Source organism: Zophobas morio, unplaced genomic scaffold, assembly GCF_036711695.1.
Source record: "Zophobas morio isolate AGI-343-1 ecotype UQ-CSIRO unplaced genomic scaffold, CSIRO_AGI_Zmor_V1 ptg000024l, whole genome shotgun sequence".
Classification (NCBI taxonomy): Eukaryota; Metazoa; Arthropoda; class Insecta; order Coleoptera; family Tenebrionidae; genus Zophobas; species Zophobas morio.
The window spans coordinates 16,550,254-16,573,208 of record NW_026972129.1 but is presented as its reverse complement, the minus strand read 5'-3'; the positions used below and the strand labels follow the sequence as shown (position 1 = coordinate 16,573,208).

Below are 22,955 nucleotides of genomic sequence, written 5' to 3'. Positions count from 1 at the left end.
AGAATGACCAGACATTAAATACTGCAATGTGTGTTAATACTTAATAATAACTCGAATTCTGTTACGATTTTTTTTTTATTTAATCGTGAATGCATGAAATTTTAATGACAGATAATTTTAATCACAGCTTAAAAACAAAGATGGAGATATCACCTCGCTAATGTGGTTGACATGATTCTGAAGCCGGAATGTCTGTCGATACTGTTTCTGCACCCAGTTTTTGTCGCATCTCCATATCTGTAGACGTTTCTTATGAACCAACATATGTTTCTGAGAGATCCACTGTGACGCAAAAACTTGGTGATAGTTAATCAAAAGTTATTCTACAATAAAAAAGATTTGTAGTGGGAAATTTAAAACGTTCACTTATCTATGAATATTTATCTGAGAGTAAATACTAAACTTAGATTCATTTAGTAGAGAATATCAGATTTTTAAAAATATTTAGTGTTTTTTATTGCAAAATCTTGAAAAAAAAATTGTGTTACACAAAATTTCCCTCAAATGTAACTTGTTCAAAAAATTATAAAATTTTATTTTGAGAATTTTATTTTCATCCCCTTAAGTTTAAATAAAATTTGTGTGAACTCTCAAAGTACAGATAAAAAATCATGCTATGCGTTTGTTTCAAGTGAGTTTTTCCACAACAACTTTTTTTGATGACGTCTTCAACGTTTTAGCAGGGATACAAACATCAATTTATGTAGGTGCAGAGTAATACTAATAATAACAATACTGTATACTCAAAATTTCGGGAAAATGAAGGGAACTGTCCTTTATTTGATCAATAAAATAAATTGCTTTATACATTAATTCCCTTGAGTCGCCCTGTATAAGAAATTCTAAATTAGAAGCCCAGCTCTCAGAATTTAGAAAATTTCTATAATAAAAATTAAAAGTGTGGCTTCGGTTTTCTATAAAATACGGCGTTGATAAGCACTCCTCATATGAAATTAAAAAAAAACGGGACGTCTAGAGTTAAAAATAAAAGCAGATTCATAAATCATAAATACAAAAGCTTGTTTATTTTATGAAATTCATAAGGTTTACTATGCAAAATTTTGAGGTGCTATCATTACGTTGTTGGTAGAGATGAGTAGACAAATTTTGGTTAGCGTTTTCCATCTACACGATATTCCAAAAATAGGTATAAAACTTGACAATAATCGGTGCAGTAGTTTCAGAGATATAAATATCGACACAGACGACAGATAGACAGTCAGAAACGAAAGACCTATTTTTCCATATTCTAGGTATCACGAAACGTTATACTTATAAAGTACTTTTCTCACCCTTAGAAGCGTGAAATAAATATGCCAATTTTTTTACATAGATTTTTTTAACATGAATGTATTTATAAACCATACTTATAGACAGACGCATATTATTTTACACATTATAAATATAATTTATTTACTCTACTTCACAAATTTTGAAGTCATCAAAATTTTGGTTCGCAATCTATCGGGCTGACGACAACCTCAAAGCACCTTCTAAATTTCAGAGCAATTGGCTCAGTACTTTTCTAAGATATTTTATAAAATTTTGATGTATAGTAGAAATCAGGAATTAGTGAACACTGACATTCTGTTTCCGATGGTGTTTTTTCGAAGCCCTTAATTAAATTATTCAGAATTATAATGGTGATGATTTATAAAAACGCTTGCTTGCTTTTGGATTCCTTGTCGAAAGGATCAAGGGTTTTGCGGGCGCCTTTGACTATCAAATATTATAACGTTTTTACTTTCCGAGCCTAAGCTAAAAAAGTATTGTAATCGAGTCCGTTGGACGACTGGCTACTTTCATGATTTCTCTACGTTTCATGACCTCTTGAATACAAAAAAAATAGGGCTCCCATTTCCGTCGGTCCGTCTCTCTGTCTGCCGTGTATCCGGGTTTTTATTAGGCAGATAATTTCGGAATTTACTGAACCAATTATTGTCAATATGTGTATTAGGGATATGGTGCATATGGTAAAACGCTAATCAAAATCTGGTTAATCTTCCCTACTAGGAATAGAATCACGTCATCTCCTAAATTTACATTAGTAAAAATGTTATTAAAATTTAATAAAATAAAATATTCCTGCACTTGTGGTTTATGAATCTATGTTTCATTTTTACCCTAAACATTCAGATTTTGGGGAAAAAAATAAAAAATGTGTTAATTTAATGTTGAAATTGCAAAACCGAATGCTCTGAAAATGCAAAAGTGATCACGTCATGTTACAATTTTTCCGAATAATGTTCTTTAAAATTTATGAAATAACATCCTACATGTGTGATTTATGGATCTGTGTTGAGTTTTTACTACCCTAGGCATCCAGATTTTTGAGGAAGAAAATAAAATTGTATAACAACTTTGAAGTTGCAAAATCGATGCTATAAAATACTCTGTTCTGCCTTGAGACGACAAAAATAAATCAAATTTAATTTTCTTTTAACCACTGATTCAATGATGCTTGTTATCTAAACGTGACTGACAAATCGAGGATACGTTTTTACTATTTAGTTATCTGCTTTAAATATATATTTCAAACTGTCCGCACTTTTTATTATTTTTCAAAGAACTGAGATTTCTCAATTTATCGAATTCAGATGTTTTGATATTTTGATTGTTAAATTTTTCGATTTATCAGTTTTTCAATTTTTAACTTTTCTTCTCGGCTTTCGACTCCTCGATTTCTCGATCCTCTGATTTTTCGATTTCTCGATGTTTCAGTTTTTGTATTTTTCGATGTGTCGATTTTTTGATTTCTCGATTTTTCGATTTTAAACTTTTGGGTTTTTTAATTTTTCGATGTTTCGATTTTTCAGTTATCCCATTTTTCAATTTTTTCAGTTTTTTAAATTTTGGAGTTTCGATTTCTCGATTTGTCGATTTTTCAGTTTTTCGATTTTTAAATTTTGGATTTTCGAATTTTTATTTTTTGATTTTTTGATGTTTAGATTTCTCGATTTTTCAATTTTGTGATATTTTACTTGTTCAATGTTTTAAATTTTAGATTTTTCAATTTTTCGATTTTTTAAGTTTGCGATTTTTAGCCTTTGCATTTTTGACGTTTTGATTTCTCAATTTTTCAATTTTTTGATGTTTCGTTCAATTTTGTGATTATTCAATCTTTCGATTCTTGAATTTTTTAGTGTTTCGAGTTTTCGATTTTTCGAGTACTGGATTTTTCGATTTCACGACTTTTTACTGTTTGGATTTTCAATGTTGCGTTTTTAAACTTCGGATTTTTCAATTTTTCGACTGTTTTATACTTCAATTACTCAATTTTTCAACTTTTCAACTTTTAAAAGTTTAGGTTTTTCGATTTTCCAATTTTTTTTTTATTTTCAATTTTCCAGTTTTTCGATGTTTCGATTTTTCAATTATCATCCGATTGTTTAATTTCTCAATTTTTAAATTTTAGATTTTCCAAATTTAATTTTTTTGTTTTTTTTTGGATTTCTCGATTTTTCAGTTCTCCAGTATTCCTACTTTTCAATTTTTCGATTTTTAAAATTTTTCGACTATTTAATTTTTAGATTTCCCGATTTTTCGAGTTTTCGATTTCTCAATTTTTTCAACATTATAAGTTTTGGGAGCGTTTCAATTTCTGTTTTCTTTTTAATTTTTCGCTATTTTAATTTTTGATTCTTCGCTAATTCAATTTTTCAATTTTTCATTACCAAAATTGTGACTAAAAATAAGCAAAAATTAATACAAAATAGAACACAATACTTCTAAAACAAAAATAATACTGCACTTTCCTGAAAAAATCTATTGCATGATTACCGTTCCACTAATATTGCTAATTTAGGACGTTTTGTTAGTATTAATTAATTTACGTAAGAACTAATTTTTAGTTAAAAAGTAAAAAGTCGTGAAATCGAAAAATCCACTTCTCGAAAAATTGAAAAATAGAAGAAAAATTGAAGATTCGAAAAACTGAAAAATCATAAAATTTAAAGAAATATCCAAAAATTGGGAAATTAAAAATTGGAAACTTGAGAAATCGAAAAATTGAGGAACTGAAGAACTGAAACTGACCTAACCTGACCTGAAGAAGATACTGTGGACCAAAACACGTGTTGTAGTATCACAAAAAATAATTTCAACTTAGGAAGTATTTTTCTTAATATATAAAAAAGAAGAAGGTGTGGGGAGTAAATTATGATTATAATGAACCTAAGCGGTTTATTGAGAGCTTTCAGTCCACACTTTTGGAAACGGAAAATCACTGCTCACTAGTTCCTAGTCTCTACACTATACAATCATTTTTGTTTTTTTCAAAAAATCTATATATATATATATTATAATTTTGAGATAACGTCATTAAATTATTGATGAGAGTTAACAAACAAATCTTTGTTGTTTAAAAAATGGTCTTAAAGTACATCCGAAATCCGCAATAGGTACATCGAAAAAACATTGTATTAGACATTCTTCAAAATTTCTCGAACTTATGCCCCGAGAAACATAGCTAATTTGGCACGCTTTTAGAGGGTGAGAGAAGTGCTTTCTAAACTTTTTTAATTTGTTAAAAAAAACTCCCGAACTCCTTGTGTGAAGTACGTTTATAGATTTGAATATAGATAGATTTTTCAATGAAATTAGTGTTGTAGCGCGTATATTTTACATTTAACTAACACTAATTTAATTTAAAATATGCGCTGTGCTTGTGCATTAATTTATTTGATTTTGCCTTGGGTGTCTGTCGAGAGTGGGCAATTTTTTAAAAATTAAATTAAATTAAAAAGCCCAAGGGAACTATCGTTCTGTTTCATTTCAACTCAGTTTGAATAAATTTACCTATATGAAATTGTAAAACTAGTTTCTTTGGACACAGAAAACTCCTTAATTTTTGCATCTGTTGAAGACATCAGTCGAACAATTAGCGTCAAAATGTGCAGCATATTGGACCCTTTTCACAAAACTAGACGACAGGGTGTAATAACAATTAGAGACACCAGATAGCACCGCCTAGACATCCGAACGCCATTCTTCAAGCAGCAGACGGATCCATTGCAGGCTTAATGGTGCTTTAAGTGGTGTTTTCTCTTCGTACGCCCCATAAATTTTCTGAATAAATTGTTAAGCAGTCGCAAGGCAGATATTGCCCCGATAAAAACAACAGCAAACGTTAACCTTCTCTTCGTAAAGTTATAAAATAACACGGTCGCGCCCACCTCTCCATAGGCGCCAGTTGAAGAACTGCAATTGCCTTCGAATATTGCCTCTGTCCGGTGAAAAGAGGGCAGACAAATTGATTTACTTGCCCGCCTTATCTTTGTGTTTGTACGCTAAATGCGTTTAATATTTAGGTAGCTGTTTTACTTGAACGTCTTAATTAGCGAGCGGTCGTCGATGTTTATCGCGGTATTTTTCCCTAGTGTACATAGACATGTGTTTGATATGAAAGGTAACCTTCTTTGTTATAGAAAAGTGTATTCCGCGGCAAACGCTCGAGTTTGTGAAATTCCCATCGCCCGTTATCGCCACTCCTGGAGGAACTGTTAGTTTTTGCGCGAGGCTGAGGAATGCGGATCAAGAAAGACCGAAAGTCTCGTGGGAAGTCGCTGGAGTTCCTGTGACGGTCGGCGGCAGATTCCAGGTGAGGCTCAGATTTCACTGCATTTTTCATACTAATTACGGCTTGATTTCTTGTTTTCTTTACTGCGAGAATCGCAGATGTTCGTGATACGGTCACCAGCGGTTTTTTGTTTTAGGTTCGTACAGAATTGGTCATAACATTTTAATTGTCATGATATTAATGGCTTGAATGCTTTGGAATGAAAATTTACTTTGTCGAAATAGGGTTTCATTTCAATGACGAGTTTTCTGTGGATTCAACGTCTTTGGAGATCATCTATGGTCTCTTTAAAAGAGGGAAGTTGAAAAGTTCATATAAACTTTTCATGACATGCTTAAACATTAACAAAATTGCTTAAAAGCTTGAACATAAAACAAATTGCAGAATACGTTTAAAGATAAAAGCTCCATATAACTTAAACTTAACTTCTACGTTTTTCTTCATCCACATTGCCGGATAGATCTCAGATAACATACAGGCGTCCCAGATAAAATTACGCGGCCTTAGATCTTGAGAACGGATAGAAATTTTGAAATTCTGTAAACCACATGGCTTTTACCTTAAAGGAGGAGCTTAATTTAGTACACTGCAACAATTTCGCAAACTTGTATTTTTTAAATTGCAATGTATATTTGTTTGAGCGGATTTTTATAGATCATTTAGTTACGATTACAGTGATGTAAGCACTGATGTGTTTATTATGACCACAAAAAGAAATCTAAGAGTGTTACATCTGGGCTGTAAGCCGACTGTAAACTGAGAAAAATTATTTTCGACAGACAGCAAAGGAAATCGTTGTAATCCAAGACTTCTGACATCAAAAGGTAAGAGTAGTAGTGTAATTGTGTTTGCACATATATTTCTATGACAATATAATTTAAAGGTCTATCAAAATCCGTTAAACAAAAGTAGGTTTTTATATGTTGTAAATTAACCTGCCCTTTCAAGCTAAAAACAATAGCTTTTACAGAATTTCAATATTTCCATCCGTTCTTCTCAAGGTACAAAACCTCAGTTTTATCTGGTGTCAAAAAGGAACTATTACAACATGGAAAAACTTTCTACCATAGACTACACTTTTTTTTCATTTTTTGGGCTAAGTATATTATAAATTTTGGGATCATTTCTCTACAAATGCGTTAATTAATCTAAATAAAATAGTGGCCCTAACATCGAGCCTTGTGGCACGCCCGAAGATACAGATAGGAAAAACAAACACCGATTTTAATATCATTAACACCCTAAAATTGACGTTACATATGAGATTTTCGAAATGGAAATAGAATTTTGGTGGTAAAAAAGTGACTAAAATTTGCTGCATCTTCAACAGGACTACACACTGTTGATTGATTTTGAAGCAATAAATTTTATGACTGGAAGTGTATGATATAAATGAAAATAATTATTCGCTATAATAAGTTTTACTTAAAAAATAGTTACGCCAATTTACAATTTGGATTTTTAACTTAATGGAACATTAACAATTTTGTAGAAATATGCCAATAAAATGAATTGGTGGGATAGTCTACCATTTCTATCATTCCATTATTCTTGTGCAAAACATTGTGTGGGCGGTGGTTTGTACCAGTTACTTGTTTACATTAAATTTCATGTTTTTTTTTCGAAAACACGAAATAATGTTTTATTGTTTGTTTTTTAAACCAGAAGGTTCTGTATTTCCCCTAAATATGCAAATATCTCTTAAGTATTAAACCTTTATAAGTTCTTAAGAGCATTTTATTTTTACTTAACTCATATTCAAAATTTAAAAGTATGAAAAATCAATTTATAATATAAGGAACTTAGATTTTTTTAAAATATTTGAAACAAATGTACTGTGTTGGTTATATTTACTTTGGAGGAAACAGAATAAGAAAAAGTGACAACTTTGTATCTACTTATGCCTGCCAAAAGTACGGAGTTATAATGAAAAAACGTCCTCAAGTTAGCTCTGGACGATCAAACTGACTTTCTAATCTTGTTATAAAAATATAAAGACATATATGTTTAGGCGGTCTAAAAACACTAAATCGACATTAGTAATTACTGTTTTTCTAGAATTTGAACAAAATTAGATGTCCTCACATCGTTGTACATTTAACCAATAAAATAAATTGCTTCATTCATTATTTTTTTGTATTTTTCTTTGGAACCAATCCAAAATACATTTTTATTAACAATGCTAGAGTAGATACATACAAAAAAAATTTACGATTTTGTCTTTTTTAGTTTTTCAATTTTTATATTTAGATTTTTTAACTTTATGATTTTTAATTGAGGATATGTATTAATTTCGACAATGACAACAAAGCACATCGATATCATTCGAATATGGTTGCTTTCGCCACGTTTACTTACATCGTGTTTACTGAGGACTCTTTAATAGTACCCATTTTCGAATTTTTAAAAATGATAGTTTTTGGTTTTACTTTTCCCAATTTTCCGATTTTTATTTTGTAATTTTTTAATTGTACAATGTTTCGACTTGCAAGTTTTTGAGTTGTCAATTTTAAATTTTTCAAAATTTTGATTTATCAATATTTGATTTTCTCAATTTTTTAATTTACAATTTTTCGATTTCATAGTTAACTCGATTTGTCGATTTCTAGATCATTTATTCAATTTTTGGATTTTCTATTTCGATTTTCAAATTTTCCATTTTTCAATTTTTATTTCTTCAAATTTTCGACTTTACAGTTATCCAATTTTAGGTTTTCGAGTTTTCAATCTTTAATTTTTCAATTTTACGATTTTTGGATTTTTTAATTTTTAGTTTTGTGATTTTTTGGTTTCCCAGATATTTGATTTACAATGTTTCGATATTTCAATTTTGCACTTCCTCAATTTTTCAATTTGTATATATTTTAATTCTTCCTTATTTCAATGAATCGAGATTTGAATTTTTAATTTAGGTTTTAAATTTTTGAAATTCTCAATTTTTTAATGTTTCATTTTCCCAGATTCTAATTTTTAATCCAAATATGTAGGTAATTAAAAAAAAAACAAATTTATTAAAAGTGAAATTTTCACGATTTTACAGCTTTCTTAAATTTTGTAAATTTTTCTTAACTAATTAGTTTTTAATTGCTTTCACCGCGTTTATTTACACTGTATATTTTTTAATAGCACCCATTTTTGAGTTTTTAAAATTCCTTTAGTTTTCCGATTTCGCAATTCTCCATTTTCCGATTATTGTTAGATTTTACAATTTTTCGATTTGCAATTTTTCGAATTTTGTTTTAAATTTTTGAAAATTTTTATTTACCAACTGTTAAATTTTTCAATTTTTCGATTTTATAGTTATGTACTTAGATTTTTAACTTCTTCGATTTAGAATTATTATCGTTTAATTACAGTTTTTCGATTTTACAATTTTTCGCTTTCAAGTTTTGTAGTTTTCAATTTTTCGAATTTGTAGATTTTCGTTCCTTCAGCTTTACGATCTGCAATTTTTAATTCATTCGATTTTTCAATTTTTCAATTTGTAGATATTTTAATTTTCTTTATTTGAATTAAACGACAATTCAAATTTTCATGCCTTCAGTGTTCGATTTGCAGTTTTTCTAGTTTTCAATTTCTAGTCTTTTCAAATTTTAGCCTTTAATTAATCAAATTTTCGTTTTTGCATTTTTAAATTTTGGACAAAAAGAACAAGTTTATTCAAACTGAAATTTTGAAAAATCGTAAAGCAGGATTTTTTTTCTCATGTTGCTTTTGTATTTTCGATGCGTCTTTTTCGAAAATCGAAACATCGAAAATAAAAAATCACAAAATTGGAAATCTAATCTGAAAAGACGAAAGAATAAAGTATCGAAAAATTGAGAAATCTAAAAATAATAATAAAAAGAACGAATCTAAAACGCCAGAAAATTCAAAAGTGCAAAAACTTAAAAAATTTAAACTGGAAACTCAAAAAATTGCGGAAACGAAAAATTAAAAATCGTTAAACTGAAAATTCGAAAAAATAAAAACAGAAAATTTTAAATTTGTAAGTTCAAAAAAATTGCAACACGGAAAATTGAAGAACCGCAAAATTCAAAAATTGGAAAAATCAAAAAATTAAACTGGAAACTCAAAAAATTGCAAATCAATGTATTGGAGAAAGAAAAAATTAAAAATCGAAGAACGGAAAATTCGAAACACAGAAAAAACGAAAAAAATAAAAATCCAAAAGTTGAAAACTCAAAAAGTTGCTAAACAAAAAATGGATTTATTTAAAAATTCGAAGAGTGGTATTACCGACAGCCTACATTTTAAACGACATCAGTTTTGTATACACTACAGAGGTAAGATCCGAGTCATTTGCCTTGTGATGTGCTGATGGACACTGTTTAATTATGAGGACAGCGAATACCCAGATTCTAAGATGACAATAACAATAATTGTTCAGATTTATTTTTAAAATACTAGAAAAAAATATATTGTCCAGAAATATATCGATCAGAAATAATAAAAATAACAATACAGCGCAGATTCATTGCTGAGGCATTGCTTCATAGAACAAGCCGCCCTTGGTAATCAGTTCTGTAGTTTCGCAATTTATATGTCTCATTAAAAATTATTGCTCATATTGTATGCATTTTTGCTATTTTGTTTGACAATATTTGGATACGCCACATATTTAAGATGGAAATTCTGTTAACGTCAGGTTATGAGAATTTCACAAATTATCTGGCTAATTGCTTTTTAATTGTTACATTATTATTAATAGTTTGGAAGTTTAGACGTATTTTGATTGTTTACGTCACAGAAAAATGTGTCTTATTGTTCACAGTAAAAACAAAACGGTTACAATTTTATCATTAATGATCAAATGTAATAAAAAAAAGATAAATGTATTACTTTCTGACAACTTTCAAAAGCTGTAAAAAAATCAGAAACACATTAATTGATTTCGGCGTTTAATAAATTGTATTTTATCAAAATTTCACAAATACTTAATAGTATGAACTTCGAAACTACATTTTAGCTTTGTTAGAGAATTCTACTTTTAACTTTCAGTCAAAGTAGTAACAATAAGGAAAAATATAACCACAATTTTTTAAAATTAACAATTTTCGTTGGTAATGTTTAGAGTTTGTTCTACATGATTCATGTGTTTAGTAAAGAGTACACTGATATGATAATAAAAAATAAATAATAATTACCCACTAAAACTATAATACTTATTTACTATAACCGCGAATGTCTGATAATTTACTGATTCGCTAAACTCATTTTATTTTTAGAACTCCTAACAAAACGGATAAAACAGTTATTTTAGGTTAACATTATTTGTTGCTCTTTGATCATAGGCTATTGTTCTATTTTAATATTGTTTCTTTTATTTACGTTTTATGATACTCTATAAATCACTACACGAATTATTACGCTTTAAATGCTATTTTGTTCTTATAAATTTATTATGGTTACATTTTTTTCTTATTGATTTTTAGTTATCAGAATATTTTAATCAGATATTTTTAGAAGGTTTTTCGATGATAACAAAGAAATCGCTCGTAATGATAATAATGAAGATTTACATAATTTTAAAAATAAATGCCATTATCATGTTTTTATAAGAATTCCACCACGAATAAATATTTACCAAATAACTTCTAAGAAAGAATTCTGACACTGTCTGCGGTATTTAATAATCTCGTATGTTCCAGTAAGCTAAAATAATGAGAGATGAGAGAATATTTATGTAACGTCGATCAATTACAGACTAATCCAAAGCATCCGGTTTGCAGACTAAATGATTTGAAAACCAAACACTAATGAGACTGATCAAATGATCACCACCAAGTAATAACCTCTTTAGTTCTGTCAGTTCGAAAACTCCGATATTTGTTATTAAGAGTCTGAACGTTGAGAGAATTATTCACAATAACCAGATATTTTTTCAGAGCATTTTTTTCTTGCGTAATTATATAATTATATTCTTTAACCAACGGTAATTATGTATTTAGATCATTACACCCGAATTTTCGGACACGCAATCCTGGTATGGATTATAAATCTGTCTTTATTTCTTCTTTCGTAAATCATGTGTAGAATTGTAGATAAGTATATGTCCGAATTTTCACACACTAAACCTCTGTAAACACATAAAACACGTAAACTTTTCATTGTGTTGAAAAAAAATTGCCTGCGCGGTGTTAAGTTCTGTTATCAGTTATCACTACCAGCAAGGTAAACACACATTTTTGGTCATGAATTGAACACGTCTGTTATAAACAATTAACTTCTTTGAGAAGGTGAGAACACTTTTTGTTAAAATTATTTTGCTGACGGCTAAAGCAAAACGAGACATCCCCACATCTCCGTCCAGTTTTAAAGTCATTAATATCCTTTTAATCGCCATTTTTTAATGGACTGTAATGAGTACCGCTTACCATATCTGACAGAAACAATGCAAGGACCTTGGAGACGGTGTTAGACGCTGTTATCACGTTTAGTAGGTCTCCACGTCGCCGTCGTATAATGTATACCATTACAAATTCCAGGGCTATAAATTTTACGTTTATCTTAGAACCTATAACGGGAACATTAATTCAAATATTGCAAGACATTACATCACCTTTATTGATTCATTTCCCCCCAAAGTTATTAAAATTAAATATATGTATTTGATACGCAGTATTGTTTGTGCTTTTATTTTTTAAATTTAATATGAATTATTTAATTCTAGAGAAAGTTAAAGTACCGTGTGATTTTTTAAATTTCTGTTCTTGGTCATGAAACGTACATCAGCACTGCAAGCGATATGGCCAACTAGAGCAGAAATTTGAAAAATCACGCGATAGTATTAGTTATATTCTACGTATGAAATTTAATTTATTTATTCCCGTTAATAAAACAAATGCATTGTCGTTTGTACTTTAGCAGTGTGTATTTATTTTTACATTGACTTAAATGAATTTTCAAAAAAACAGTCTCATAATAATAAATTAATGTGTGCTCAATTTTCTCAAAAATCAGCGTAATTTCCGTAAATTGTGGCAAATGGTTTTATATTGCACATATCAAAATTAGTATATTGACGCTCACCACAAAATTAAAAATTTAAGTACATACATCTAGAAAAAAATGTTTCATTTTTGTAATATTTGTTGAATAGCATAAGTACGCTAAGTATCGTAGTCGCCGAAAATTTCAAAACGTTTTCTTATTTTTCGAAAATAAATTAAGTGAATATTAAATAGGTTCATTTTTCGTGACTTTTCACAATACCAAGGACGAAATTCCGTTTTCATCTGTCTATTTGTTTATCTATCTTTTGGTAATTTTTTAAAACTAATTTTTATGAAAAAAATATCTGTTGATTATGGGATTAATTTTCTAATTAATTCATTTTTGTTTATTTTACTTGTCGAATAGTAGCTAATATTCCTACTGCAGTAATATTAATCATTTTTTATTACTCGAACTCAAGTTAGGGAAATATTGTGATAAGGTCCATCCGACGAACGACTAAATGTATGTGTTTTTTCGACATTTGAAACTTCCTAGAATATGCAAAAGTGGGAGCCCATGGAGATTTTTTTCGTAAATTATTAGAACAATTTTGAGGGACTTTGGTGTTCTATTTTTGGAAAATTCTAACTTGACCTGTTTTTGAGTTAATTTTGGGACCCCGTTTTTTTTTTGAAACATTTAAAACCATCTTTTGGAATGAATTTGAGTGTGCTTTGAAGCCTCTAGTGTATTTTCTTCTAATAATTTAATTAAATTTCTCAGAGGATACATCATCTTATTTTAGCAGAAACTAGCCCCGCCCACCCGCCCTCTCTTTTCCTAGAGTCTATCTCATTTGCCAAAATCAGTCTTATCTTTTCTTGGAGGGTATGTCATTTGTCAAAATCAGACTTATTTTAACGGTCACAACCTCCACAGACCCACCCTCTCTTTTCTTAGAAGGTATGCCATTTGCCAAAATCAGTTTTATCTTAGTAGGAACTAGCCCCGCCCACCCACCCTCTCTTTTCTTAGAGGGTACGTCATTTGCCAAAATCAGTTTTATCTTAGCAAGTATTGATGACTAACTTTTACAAAAAATAATCAAAATTTGGAAACATTATGAGCTTACTTATATGAACACGGCAAGCATTTTGAACACCTTCTCTAGTGTTTATTTGGTTATGCTTTAATGAATTTTTCTTTTGTTGGTTTTGTTTTTGTTTATAATTTATAAATATCTTAATAAATGTTTTTTTTTGGTTTATTTATTAATGAAAAATAACAGCTTGTTCTGGTTATTGTTCTAAAAAGAGTGTTCCCAATTTTACTTTTATAAAATTAAGGTTTCTTTCGTAATCTACCTCATAAAGAATTTTTTTATTATTTTTTTGGGACTCCGGAAACCTCGGTACATACCGTACTGAGAGTTAATCTGCCATTTTCCAGACACCCGGTATATATGATAAAACGCTCACCAAAATTTATCTGATAACTCACCAAAAATTTGTCACTTCATCTTTCCAATTTTTGGGGGGTATGAATTTGTTTTAATTTTTTACCTTCGACGTTTCAAGATTATCGTAGTCATGGTAAATCACTAATAAAAATATATTTGTTTTTCCTCTCCAAATACTCACTGACGTCATCTCAAAATAAATCTTTTCTAAATTGTGTAAAATACAGTTGTGGTTTATCAATATATGTTTTTTTAGAATTGTTTATAAAAGGTGAGTCAAAAAATTAATGAATGAATCAACGTTAACCACAAAATATTCACGTCACTTCAAACTTTGCTAAGTAAATCTTACATACATAAATTTTGAAAAATAATGCTTTTATATTTGTGGTTTATTAATTTGCCCTGTTTTACCTTCGACATCCATTTTTGAAAAAAAAAACCATAATTGAACAGTAATATTTTACAACTGAAATTTAGAAAATATAAAACTGACTAAATCCTGCAAAAGTTTTAAAGTTATCGTAAAGATGGCAAATCGCTAATTAAAATTTATCTTTTTATGTCTCCCAAAAATTTGGTGACGTCATCTCCAAATTTTGGTAGAAATATCCCATCCAAAAAGTAAAAAATATTATAATTGTTTTAATTTATATCATGAAAAAGTCGAAAAGTCAAATTTTATAATTTTTTTTTGAAAAATTGTCAAATTATTGTTTGTTTGTTGTTCTTTAGAAATGAGGTAAATTCTGTCTAAATAATTTTAGACCAATTTTGAGAATTGGATAAATATATACTCAAAAATTAAATATTTTATAAGTATTAAGTAAGTACATATATCAAAAACGAATCATCTAACTTTCCCAAAATTCTGGAAATACGTTAACGTCATGACAATTTTTCATCGTACTAGTCGTCATATTAATGTGTTTATCGCCGTCAAAAAGCGATTGACGTCATCTTAAAGAATTATTAAGTAGGTATGTCTTTATTAGAGAATACTGTCGGAGATGCCTGTAACATACTTGCCCTACAGTCAACAGTTCCGTTTTATTAATTTCCGAAAATCCCAACAATGACGCATTCGATTAAAAATTGTTTTATATTTTTATTTTTCAACATTAAACATTTCACTGAAGTCAACCTTCTTACTCAGCAAATCTGAAAACGTAAATTCAGTTCGCTACGTTTTGGTATGACACATTCTGTTAACGTGCGTCATCTACAGGATATCCCTAGTAAATATCACCCATTTTCAAATATTGTTATGACATGACCGATAAGAGAAATAAACTTTGCCAAAAAAAAAAAAAAAAAAAATCAAGCCATCCAGAGGTCACAGAAATGAAAATGCTCCTCTTCGAGAAAGTAGCTGCCCAAATTGTGCGCTCCAAAGTCATCCATCATTTTATTCCTTCTCTGACTCTCTTATGCTGACTGCACTAATCCTCGGTACGCTTCTGTACACCGTATTTTTATATACCTGCTGCTGTTTACAGGTAGAGGAAGATGGTGACGTCAGCATTGTCCACATTGTTGGTGTGACACATCTTGACGCTGGAGAGGTGAAGTGCACCGCTACGAAGCAGTCGACGGCGGGTACCGCAGAAGTCATCAGTTGCCGCACGCAACTAACAGTGGTACCGGACCTGGACTGTCTCGGTGCGTTCGAGGGTTATAGTGGTAGTGCCGCCTCCATGGAGGCTTCGGACTCGGTGCCTTCGGGAGTTCATGGTGGTGGTGGTGTGATGGTGGTGTCTGAAATTAACGAACCGGCGATGCTGCTGAGGAAGCCACAAGACACCACTGCCTTAGTGGGTGACAGGGTCCTTCTCAAGGCCACTTATATGGGTCATCCGGAACCTACAGTTCGATGGACCAAGGCGGTGAGTGGAACAGTACCAATAGTACCATCATTCGTTTGAATTTATAAGCAAAATTTGATAATGGGGTAGTGGTTTCTTATTTCTAGAGGTGAATTCGGTTGAATTATATTTTGTATTTGGAAACATGATATTACCTGATTGTTACATCCAAGTAGTCCGTAATTACAGAGCTGTTTTATCAATTTATGGACTTAAAGGCTGGTCTGACCATATCTGTCAATCCAGCGATATTAAATAAAAATGTTGAACTTTATTAACTTTAGAATAAAATAAATTCGACACAAATTTTGTTAAGATAAATACTTATTTAATAAGAACGTTAGAAGATAATGACAATCTCTTACACAATATAAAAGTGTTTACTTGTGGGCATTACCCTAAACCAGGTAAATTAGACTAATAATATTTTTGGTCGAATTTGAAAATTTTCTTTTGCATTGGCACATAAAGAACTTTCTTTTCTCAATTGTGGAAGCTAATTATTAAAAATAATTATTATGTATGTATACGTTTTTAGTATACATCATTCAGTTTTGACAGGTCTACTTGTTTTCTAGGACTAATAAATCATCATTAGCGTTAAACTACGCATGTGATGATAAAAATGTATGAGTTGAATAGTTTTTAAATGGTTTTCGTTGTATGAATAAAATTGGGAATTCTTAATTGACATTGTCATTTTGACGTTTACAATTCTTTTTTTTAAAGCACTTGTTTGTGCGGACATTTTAAAAAACTCTATATTTTTAATAACCAAATCCCGTGAGTACTAAAAAAGTAACAATCATGATAAAAATGGATACTTTTTTTCATAATGTTTTTAAATAGTTAGAGCTAAATAGTACAGAAAAATTTGTTACGCACAGTGTCAATCAATAACATTTCACTGTTCTAAAGCAATCATTATAGTTATCAGTAACCTAATTTTTTTACAGTTGTCATTTTTACTAAATACACATTTTTCAAAGATTAATTTTTAAATGTCATGCTGACATGTGTTCTGCTTAATCAAGCTTCAACTACAGTCAAATTTTTGACAGTAAAGTAGTGCCCGAAATTTATTGATTAGCATTATACACTTTGAAATAAACTATAAAATTGTGTCCCAAATTTGTTAAAACAAATACTTTGTGTAAACTTAAAAATAGGAGTAGGATTTGTAAAGGAGTATATGTGTTTTATAGTACATGTACTTAACAATATTTTAACACCACGTTATCAGTTTTCTGAAGGAGGTGAATAGACAATAAATGAATTTATTAGCGTTTTATCATTTTCAAGATAATGTTAAAGTACATACATTTAAAATGTGAAAGTGATAGCCCGGAGATGATGTATTTAATTAAGTTTCAGCGGATAAAACATTATAAATAGAGTGTGGCAAATTGGAAGGCATTACTTTTGGGTTTTATAAACTGCGCGTAGTAATAGCTTGACACTTGACAGACGCGCTTACAGAAATAGATGAATTGTACTGCTACAACTTGATGCCATTGTTTTCAAAGATTATACTGTACACAGAAAAAAATGGCTCAATTGGTTTTAATGTTTTCTCAATTGCCGAAATATAGTCGGCCCAGTGTTAAATAAAGACAAAGTGTGACGTTTTCCAAAAATACGAAATAAAAATCTTTTCTATTTTTAATAAACACTTTGAAAACGAATAATTTGTAGACGGTATCATTTTAATTATCATTCAAGATAAGACACTCTAAGCTCGTGCAAAATAAAAACTCACAGAACAAACAGTTTTATCAAAGACGCCTTTGATCTAGCACACTGTCTATTGTTTAATTCTTCTAAAATGCGATATTTGCATTAAATGCACTAATGAAAGACGTCATAATGTCAGACATAAAGTACTCGTCCAAAGAAAACTTTGAGGTAAGGGAAATCTTCCGATGTTCGACCGAAACTAGTTTTAAAAACCGAAACCGAAACTTCCTTCTATGGTAATTCCCATTGTCATTTCTTAAGTGGGATTTATAAACTGGCTGTTGAAGTTCCCGTTGCAGTTGCCGTTCATAGTAACTTTGATGTTCAACTTTTGCATTATTTAAAGGGGTTGTAGAAGAAAAGTGGAGGATTTAAGTTGATTACTACAAAAATTTATATTTATCGTGACCCAAGTTTTTGAGCATCGTGTTGTTCAAAGAATACTATGCATATTAAGAAAAAAATAAAGCCAAAAATTAGGCCCTACCCATACCCGCCGCGACCTCAATTCTCAATTGTGATGAATTTTTCATTCGTTGTCAGATCGAGGGGCGGGGCTTAATTACAAGATCCATTTTTGTCTACAAGAATTTACCATTTTAAACATGTTTTGAGTTTCTTGTTCTGGAAAGACGACTACGTATATTAAGAAAAAAGGCAAACTATAAGCCCCGCCCACCCGCCCTATCTCAGTTGTGATTTTTTTTTTCGTCGAGCGGAATTTAATTGCAAAATCGTTATTATTTTTCTACAAGAAATTACAATGGAAGACATGTTTTTGAGTATCGTGTTATGAATACTATGTATATTAAGAAAAAACTAAAGCCCCACCTATCCTTGCCCTGATCTAAATAGTAATGAAGTTTTCATTCGTTGGCAGACCTAGGGGCGGAGCCTAATTGCAAAATCCATATTTCTTTACAAAAATTTGCCATTTCAAACGTGGTTCAAGTTTCTAAGAAAAAAAAAATCATCACAACTGAGGTGGGGTGGGTGGGAGGGGTTAATATTTTGCCTTTTTTTTCTTAATATACATTGTATTCTTCGAACAACACGATACTCAAAAACATGTTTATAATTTCTTGTAAAGAAATAAGTATTTTGGAGTTAAGTTCCGCCTCCTTGGTTCACAACGAATTAAAAAAATCATCACAATCGAAATAGGGCGGGAGAGCGGGCCTACATTTTGTCTTTTTGTTTTAATATGTGTAGACTCCTTTTCACAACATGAAACTTAAAACAAAATGGAAAATTTGTACAAGGAAACATCGATTTTACAAATAGGATCCGCCCCATAATTGCAAAATCCATATTTCCTTACAAAAATGTACCATTTTAATCATGTTCAAAGTTTCTTGTTGTGAAAAGATGACTATGTATATTAAGAAAAAAAATGCAAAATATAATTTCGTAGTTGAACGACCAAAGTGACTGAGTAAATTCAACCCTCGGCTTCGCCTCGGGTAAAAGTAAGATTACGTACTTCACATAAGAAAATGGAAATTAATTCTCTCTTTAAGTCAATGGTTCCCACATTGAAACTATTTTGGATCGAAATTAGACTCTACAATCAAAAAATTTCCTCTCGAGGCGAAGTCGAGAGTTGAAGAATATGTAATTACCAGACAAATATTTTTAATTTTTGCTATTAAAGTGGATGATTAAATTCAACGCTCGGCTTCGCCTCGGGTGAAATTAAGACTTACATTCATAAGAAGAAAAAAAAATATATTTTTTTCGTATCATAATTATTGTTTTAAATTGAAATTATACAAGAAATTTTCAGACGAGGCGAAGCCGAGAATTCTAAATTGTGAATTATATACGTTTTTAGAAATCATTTTTCATTCAAAAATATGTATATGATAACCCTAAAATACAAGGTCAAAATCTAGCTTAACCCAAAATCTGTATTTTCTTATGTTTACCATTTGAAATGTGTTTTCAGTTTCTAAGAATAAAAAAATCATCACAATTGAGATGGGGTGGGTGGGCGGGGTTTTATATTTGGCCTTTTTTTCTTAATATACGTAGTATTCTTTGAACAACACGATACTGAAAAACAGGTTTTTAATTTCTTGTAAAGAAATAAATATTTTGCAGTTAAGCTCTCAACCTCTTGGTTAACGGCGAATAAAAAAAAATCATTACAATTGAGATAGGGTGGGTGGGCGGGCTTACATTTTGCCTTTTTGTTTTAATATGTGTAGACTTATTTTCACAACAAGAAACTTAAAACATGTTTAAAATGGAAAATTTGTATAAGGAAATATCAATTTTGCAATTAGGCTCCGCCCCATAACTACAAAATCCATATTTCCTTCAAAAATTTACCATTTTAACCATGTTTTAAGTTTCTTGTTGTGCAAAGATGGCTATGTATATTAAGAAAAAAAAAACAGGAAAAATATAAGCCCCGCCCACCCGCCCTGTCTCAATTATGATTATTTTTTTTATTCGTCGTAAGCCGAAGGGCGGAGCTTAATTGTAACATCTCTATTTTCCTACGAGAAATTACCATGTGAAATATGTATTTATATGTACAAACAAAACTAAATGTATTAATTAAAAATAAATCCAAAACACAAGCCCCACCCATCTCAATCGTGATGAATTTTTCATTCGTTGTCAGACCGAGGGGTGAAAATCGATATTTCCCCATATAAATTTACCATTTTAAACATGTTTTAAGTTTCTTGTTGTGAAAAGATGACTAGGCATATTAAGAAACAAAGGCAAAATGTAAGTCCACCCGCCCTATCTCAATTGAAATGATTTTTTTATTCGTCGTGAGCCAAGGAGGCGGTGCTTAATTGCAAAATCCTTATTTCTCTACAAGAAATAAAAAATATGTTTGTGAGTATCGTGTTGTCCAAAGAATACTGTGTATATTAAGAAGAAAACAACCCAAAAATTAAGCCTTACCCATATCCATCCTAAGCTCAATTATTGTGGCGAATTTTTCATTCGTTGTCAGACTGAGGGGCGGAGCCTAATTGCAAAATCGATACTTTCCTACAAAAATTTAGCATTTTAAACATGTTTTACCTTCCTTGTTGTGAAAGAAAGACTGCACATGTTAAGGAAAAAGGGCAAAATGTAAACCCTTGTAGTTATAATATCTAATCTGTTTTTGAGACGAACAGCAATAAATCTTGTTGATTTAGACGTCGAAAACTGTTTTGAACAATACAAAGTACTTACAGAAAGCTACAGTATAGACAACTATTTAAAATATGAGGGTTTCAGTTTTCAAGAAAAAAAACTGTTCATAGTGGCGAAACTGCCGTGAACATTTTATACTATGAAAAATCTTCTAGATCTGGATGTGCTGTTTCAATATTTATATAAAACTAAAAAAACTGGAAAATGGGAATTGTCAAGAACAATAATTTTTAAATTTGGCAATAATTACAAAGAAAACGACTTTAAAATTCAAATTTTTGAAAAGTTCTGCTATGTAAAAATAAAAAAAATCCAAATCTGGAGTTGTTTTTAAGACCGAACCTCGAATAAGCGAAAACTACGTACAAAACTTATTTTACGAAAAAACTTGACTATATATTAGCATTCATAATATACCAGATGTCTCAATTTGCATGTTCTACTGCAATATTTCAACTACATACTTTCAAAGTTAAAAATATTATTTTATAAAATATGTAATAGAATTAAAAAAAAAAATACTAACTGAGTAATATATAAAAAAATAACGACACATTTTTAGTATTTGATTTTCAAGTTAAACCAGATCAAAATGACAGGAAATTTGCGTATGACGTCATGACAATGTTCCGCCAATTCTCGACGCGATAATCGAAAGAATTGTTGAAGCGTATATGATATATCAACCATAGATATATGTGGAATAGATTTTTTTAGGAGGAAAACAAAAGTGATGATTTATATAATACAAAATCTAATATAAGTATGTATAAATTAAAAAATAATTACTTTGAAAATCCTAATGTCAGCTACTAAAAATAAGTTAATTTGTGTTTATGGTTTACGAGATCATGGCAGTGTAATTTTATATTAAAAATATTTGAGCGAAATTTTCAGATGAATATATATTTTGCTTTAGTTGTCCCTTTAAACAACCCACTTAAACAGAACACTTCATCAGTAAACAATTCTTCCCTTTTTTTATGAAAAATGTATAAGTAAACATTTATCTTATAACAATACCTAGAATACAAAACTCATAAATTAGTATTCTTGTAGCACGCATTAAAGTGAAAACGTCATATGAAATTTCTTAACCACCAGACTTTTAATTAATTAAAAGTATCTCCAAGGCTTATTATTATGTCATGTACAAACACTTGACATAAATATGAAAATACATATTTGTTATTAATTAAAAAACACAGTTGTGTCTCATTTGTTGACTCTGCTCACAATTTTATTAGTGGTACCATTTTTGACAAAATTTGAAAAAATGACTAAAATCCAGGCGCCAATTTTATGGTTAAAAATGACACTTGATTTCGTTTCAGGCCATTTCAGCTATGCTGAATTTTAAATCATTACAATTTCGATGTTGTCTACATTAAAATGTGTTACAAAAAAAAGTTGTATTTACATTTGTGATGTAAATAACGGGATAGGTGACGAAAGTCTGACATGTCCGAATCGATTATATTCATTGTCACTCTTTTTCAGATGTGGCTTGAACTGAATACCTATTCAACAACAATTAAGTGTCATTAGTACCATGTTACGAGATCACTCTGTGTGGGCTAAGTTGGGTTTTCATTTCCAATTAAACTTGTGAACAGATAGTTATTTGCAATAAAGCTCCACTGAAGTTATTTACGATGACTAATAAAAACTTGACAACAAAATTATCCTTAAAACGAAGAGTAACGTAATTGGGGATAAGAATGTTTGGAACTTACGTATATGGAAACATCGGTACTTCTGAATGTATGAAAATAATAATTGGTTCCAAAGTTAACTGTAAAGATGCAGTAGGTTTATAATAAAACTACTGTATCAAAAAATCATTATAGTATCACACAGTTTCAACGACTGATCGATTAAACTTGATTAGAAATAAATAAGTTAGAAATTGTATACTGAAACTAGACTCCCTAACATTTTTTTCTTTAATGCATTATTTTATCACAACTTTGCGACAACACCTTATTAAAATAATTGTAGGAGTGTCCTGCTTATGAATAAACCTACAAAAAAATATCGTGCAACTCGCTCAACAGGTTATCACTTATCGGTAACACTAGGTATATAATTAATAATAATGACATAAAAGGAAACTTACAACTTATATGATTTTAACGAGTTCTTTTACAATAGATTACTAATCTGATTCTCATTTGCATTCAACGCATTTTAATAACAAGAAAATTTATCA

The 22,955-nt window shown here is 30.0% G+C and overlaps 1 protein-coding gene across 3 annotated transcripts in view; it reads left to right on the top strand.

The window, feature by feature from the left end:
* Positions 1-22,955, top strand: part of LOC135135027 (titin-like) — a 148,485-nt gene that overhangs the window by 99,394 nt on the left and 26,136 nt on the right. For all 3 annotated transcript variants that reach the window (XM_064063964.1, XM_064063965.1, XM_064063966.1), the window contains 2 exons: positions 5,427-5,599; positions 15,476-15,862. In XM_064063964.1, coding sequence (XP_063920034.1) covers positions 5,427-5,599; positions 15,476-15,862 — 560 coding nt within the window. The remainder of the gene's footprint in view (positions 1-5,426; positions 5,600-15,475; positions 15,863-22,955) is intronic.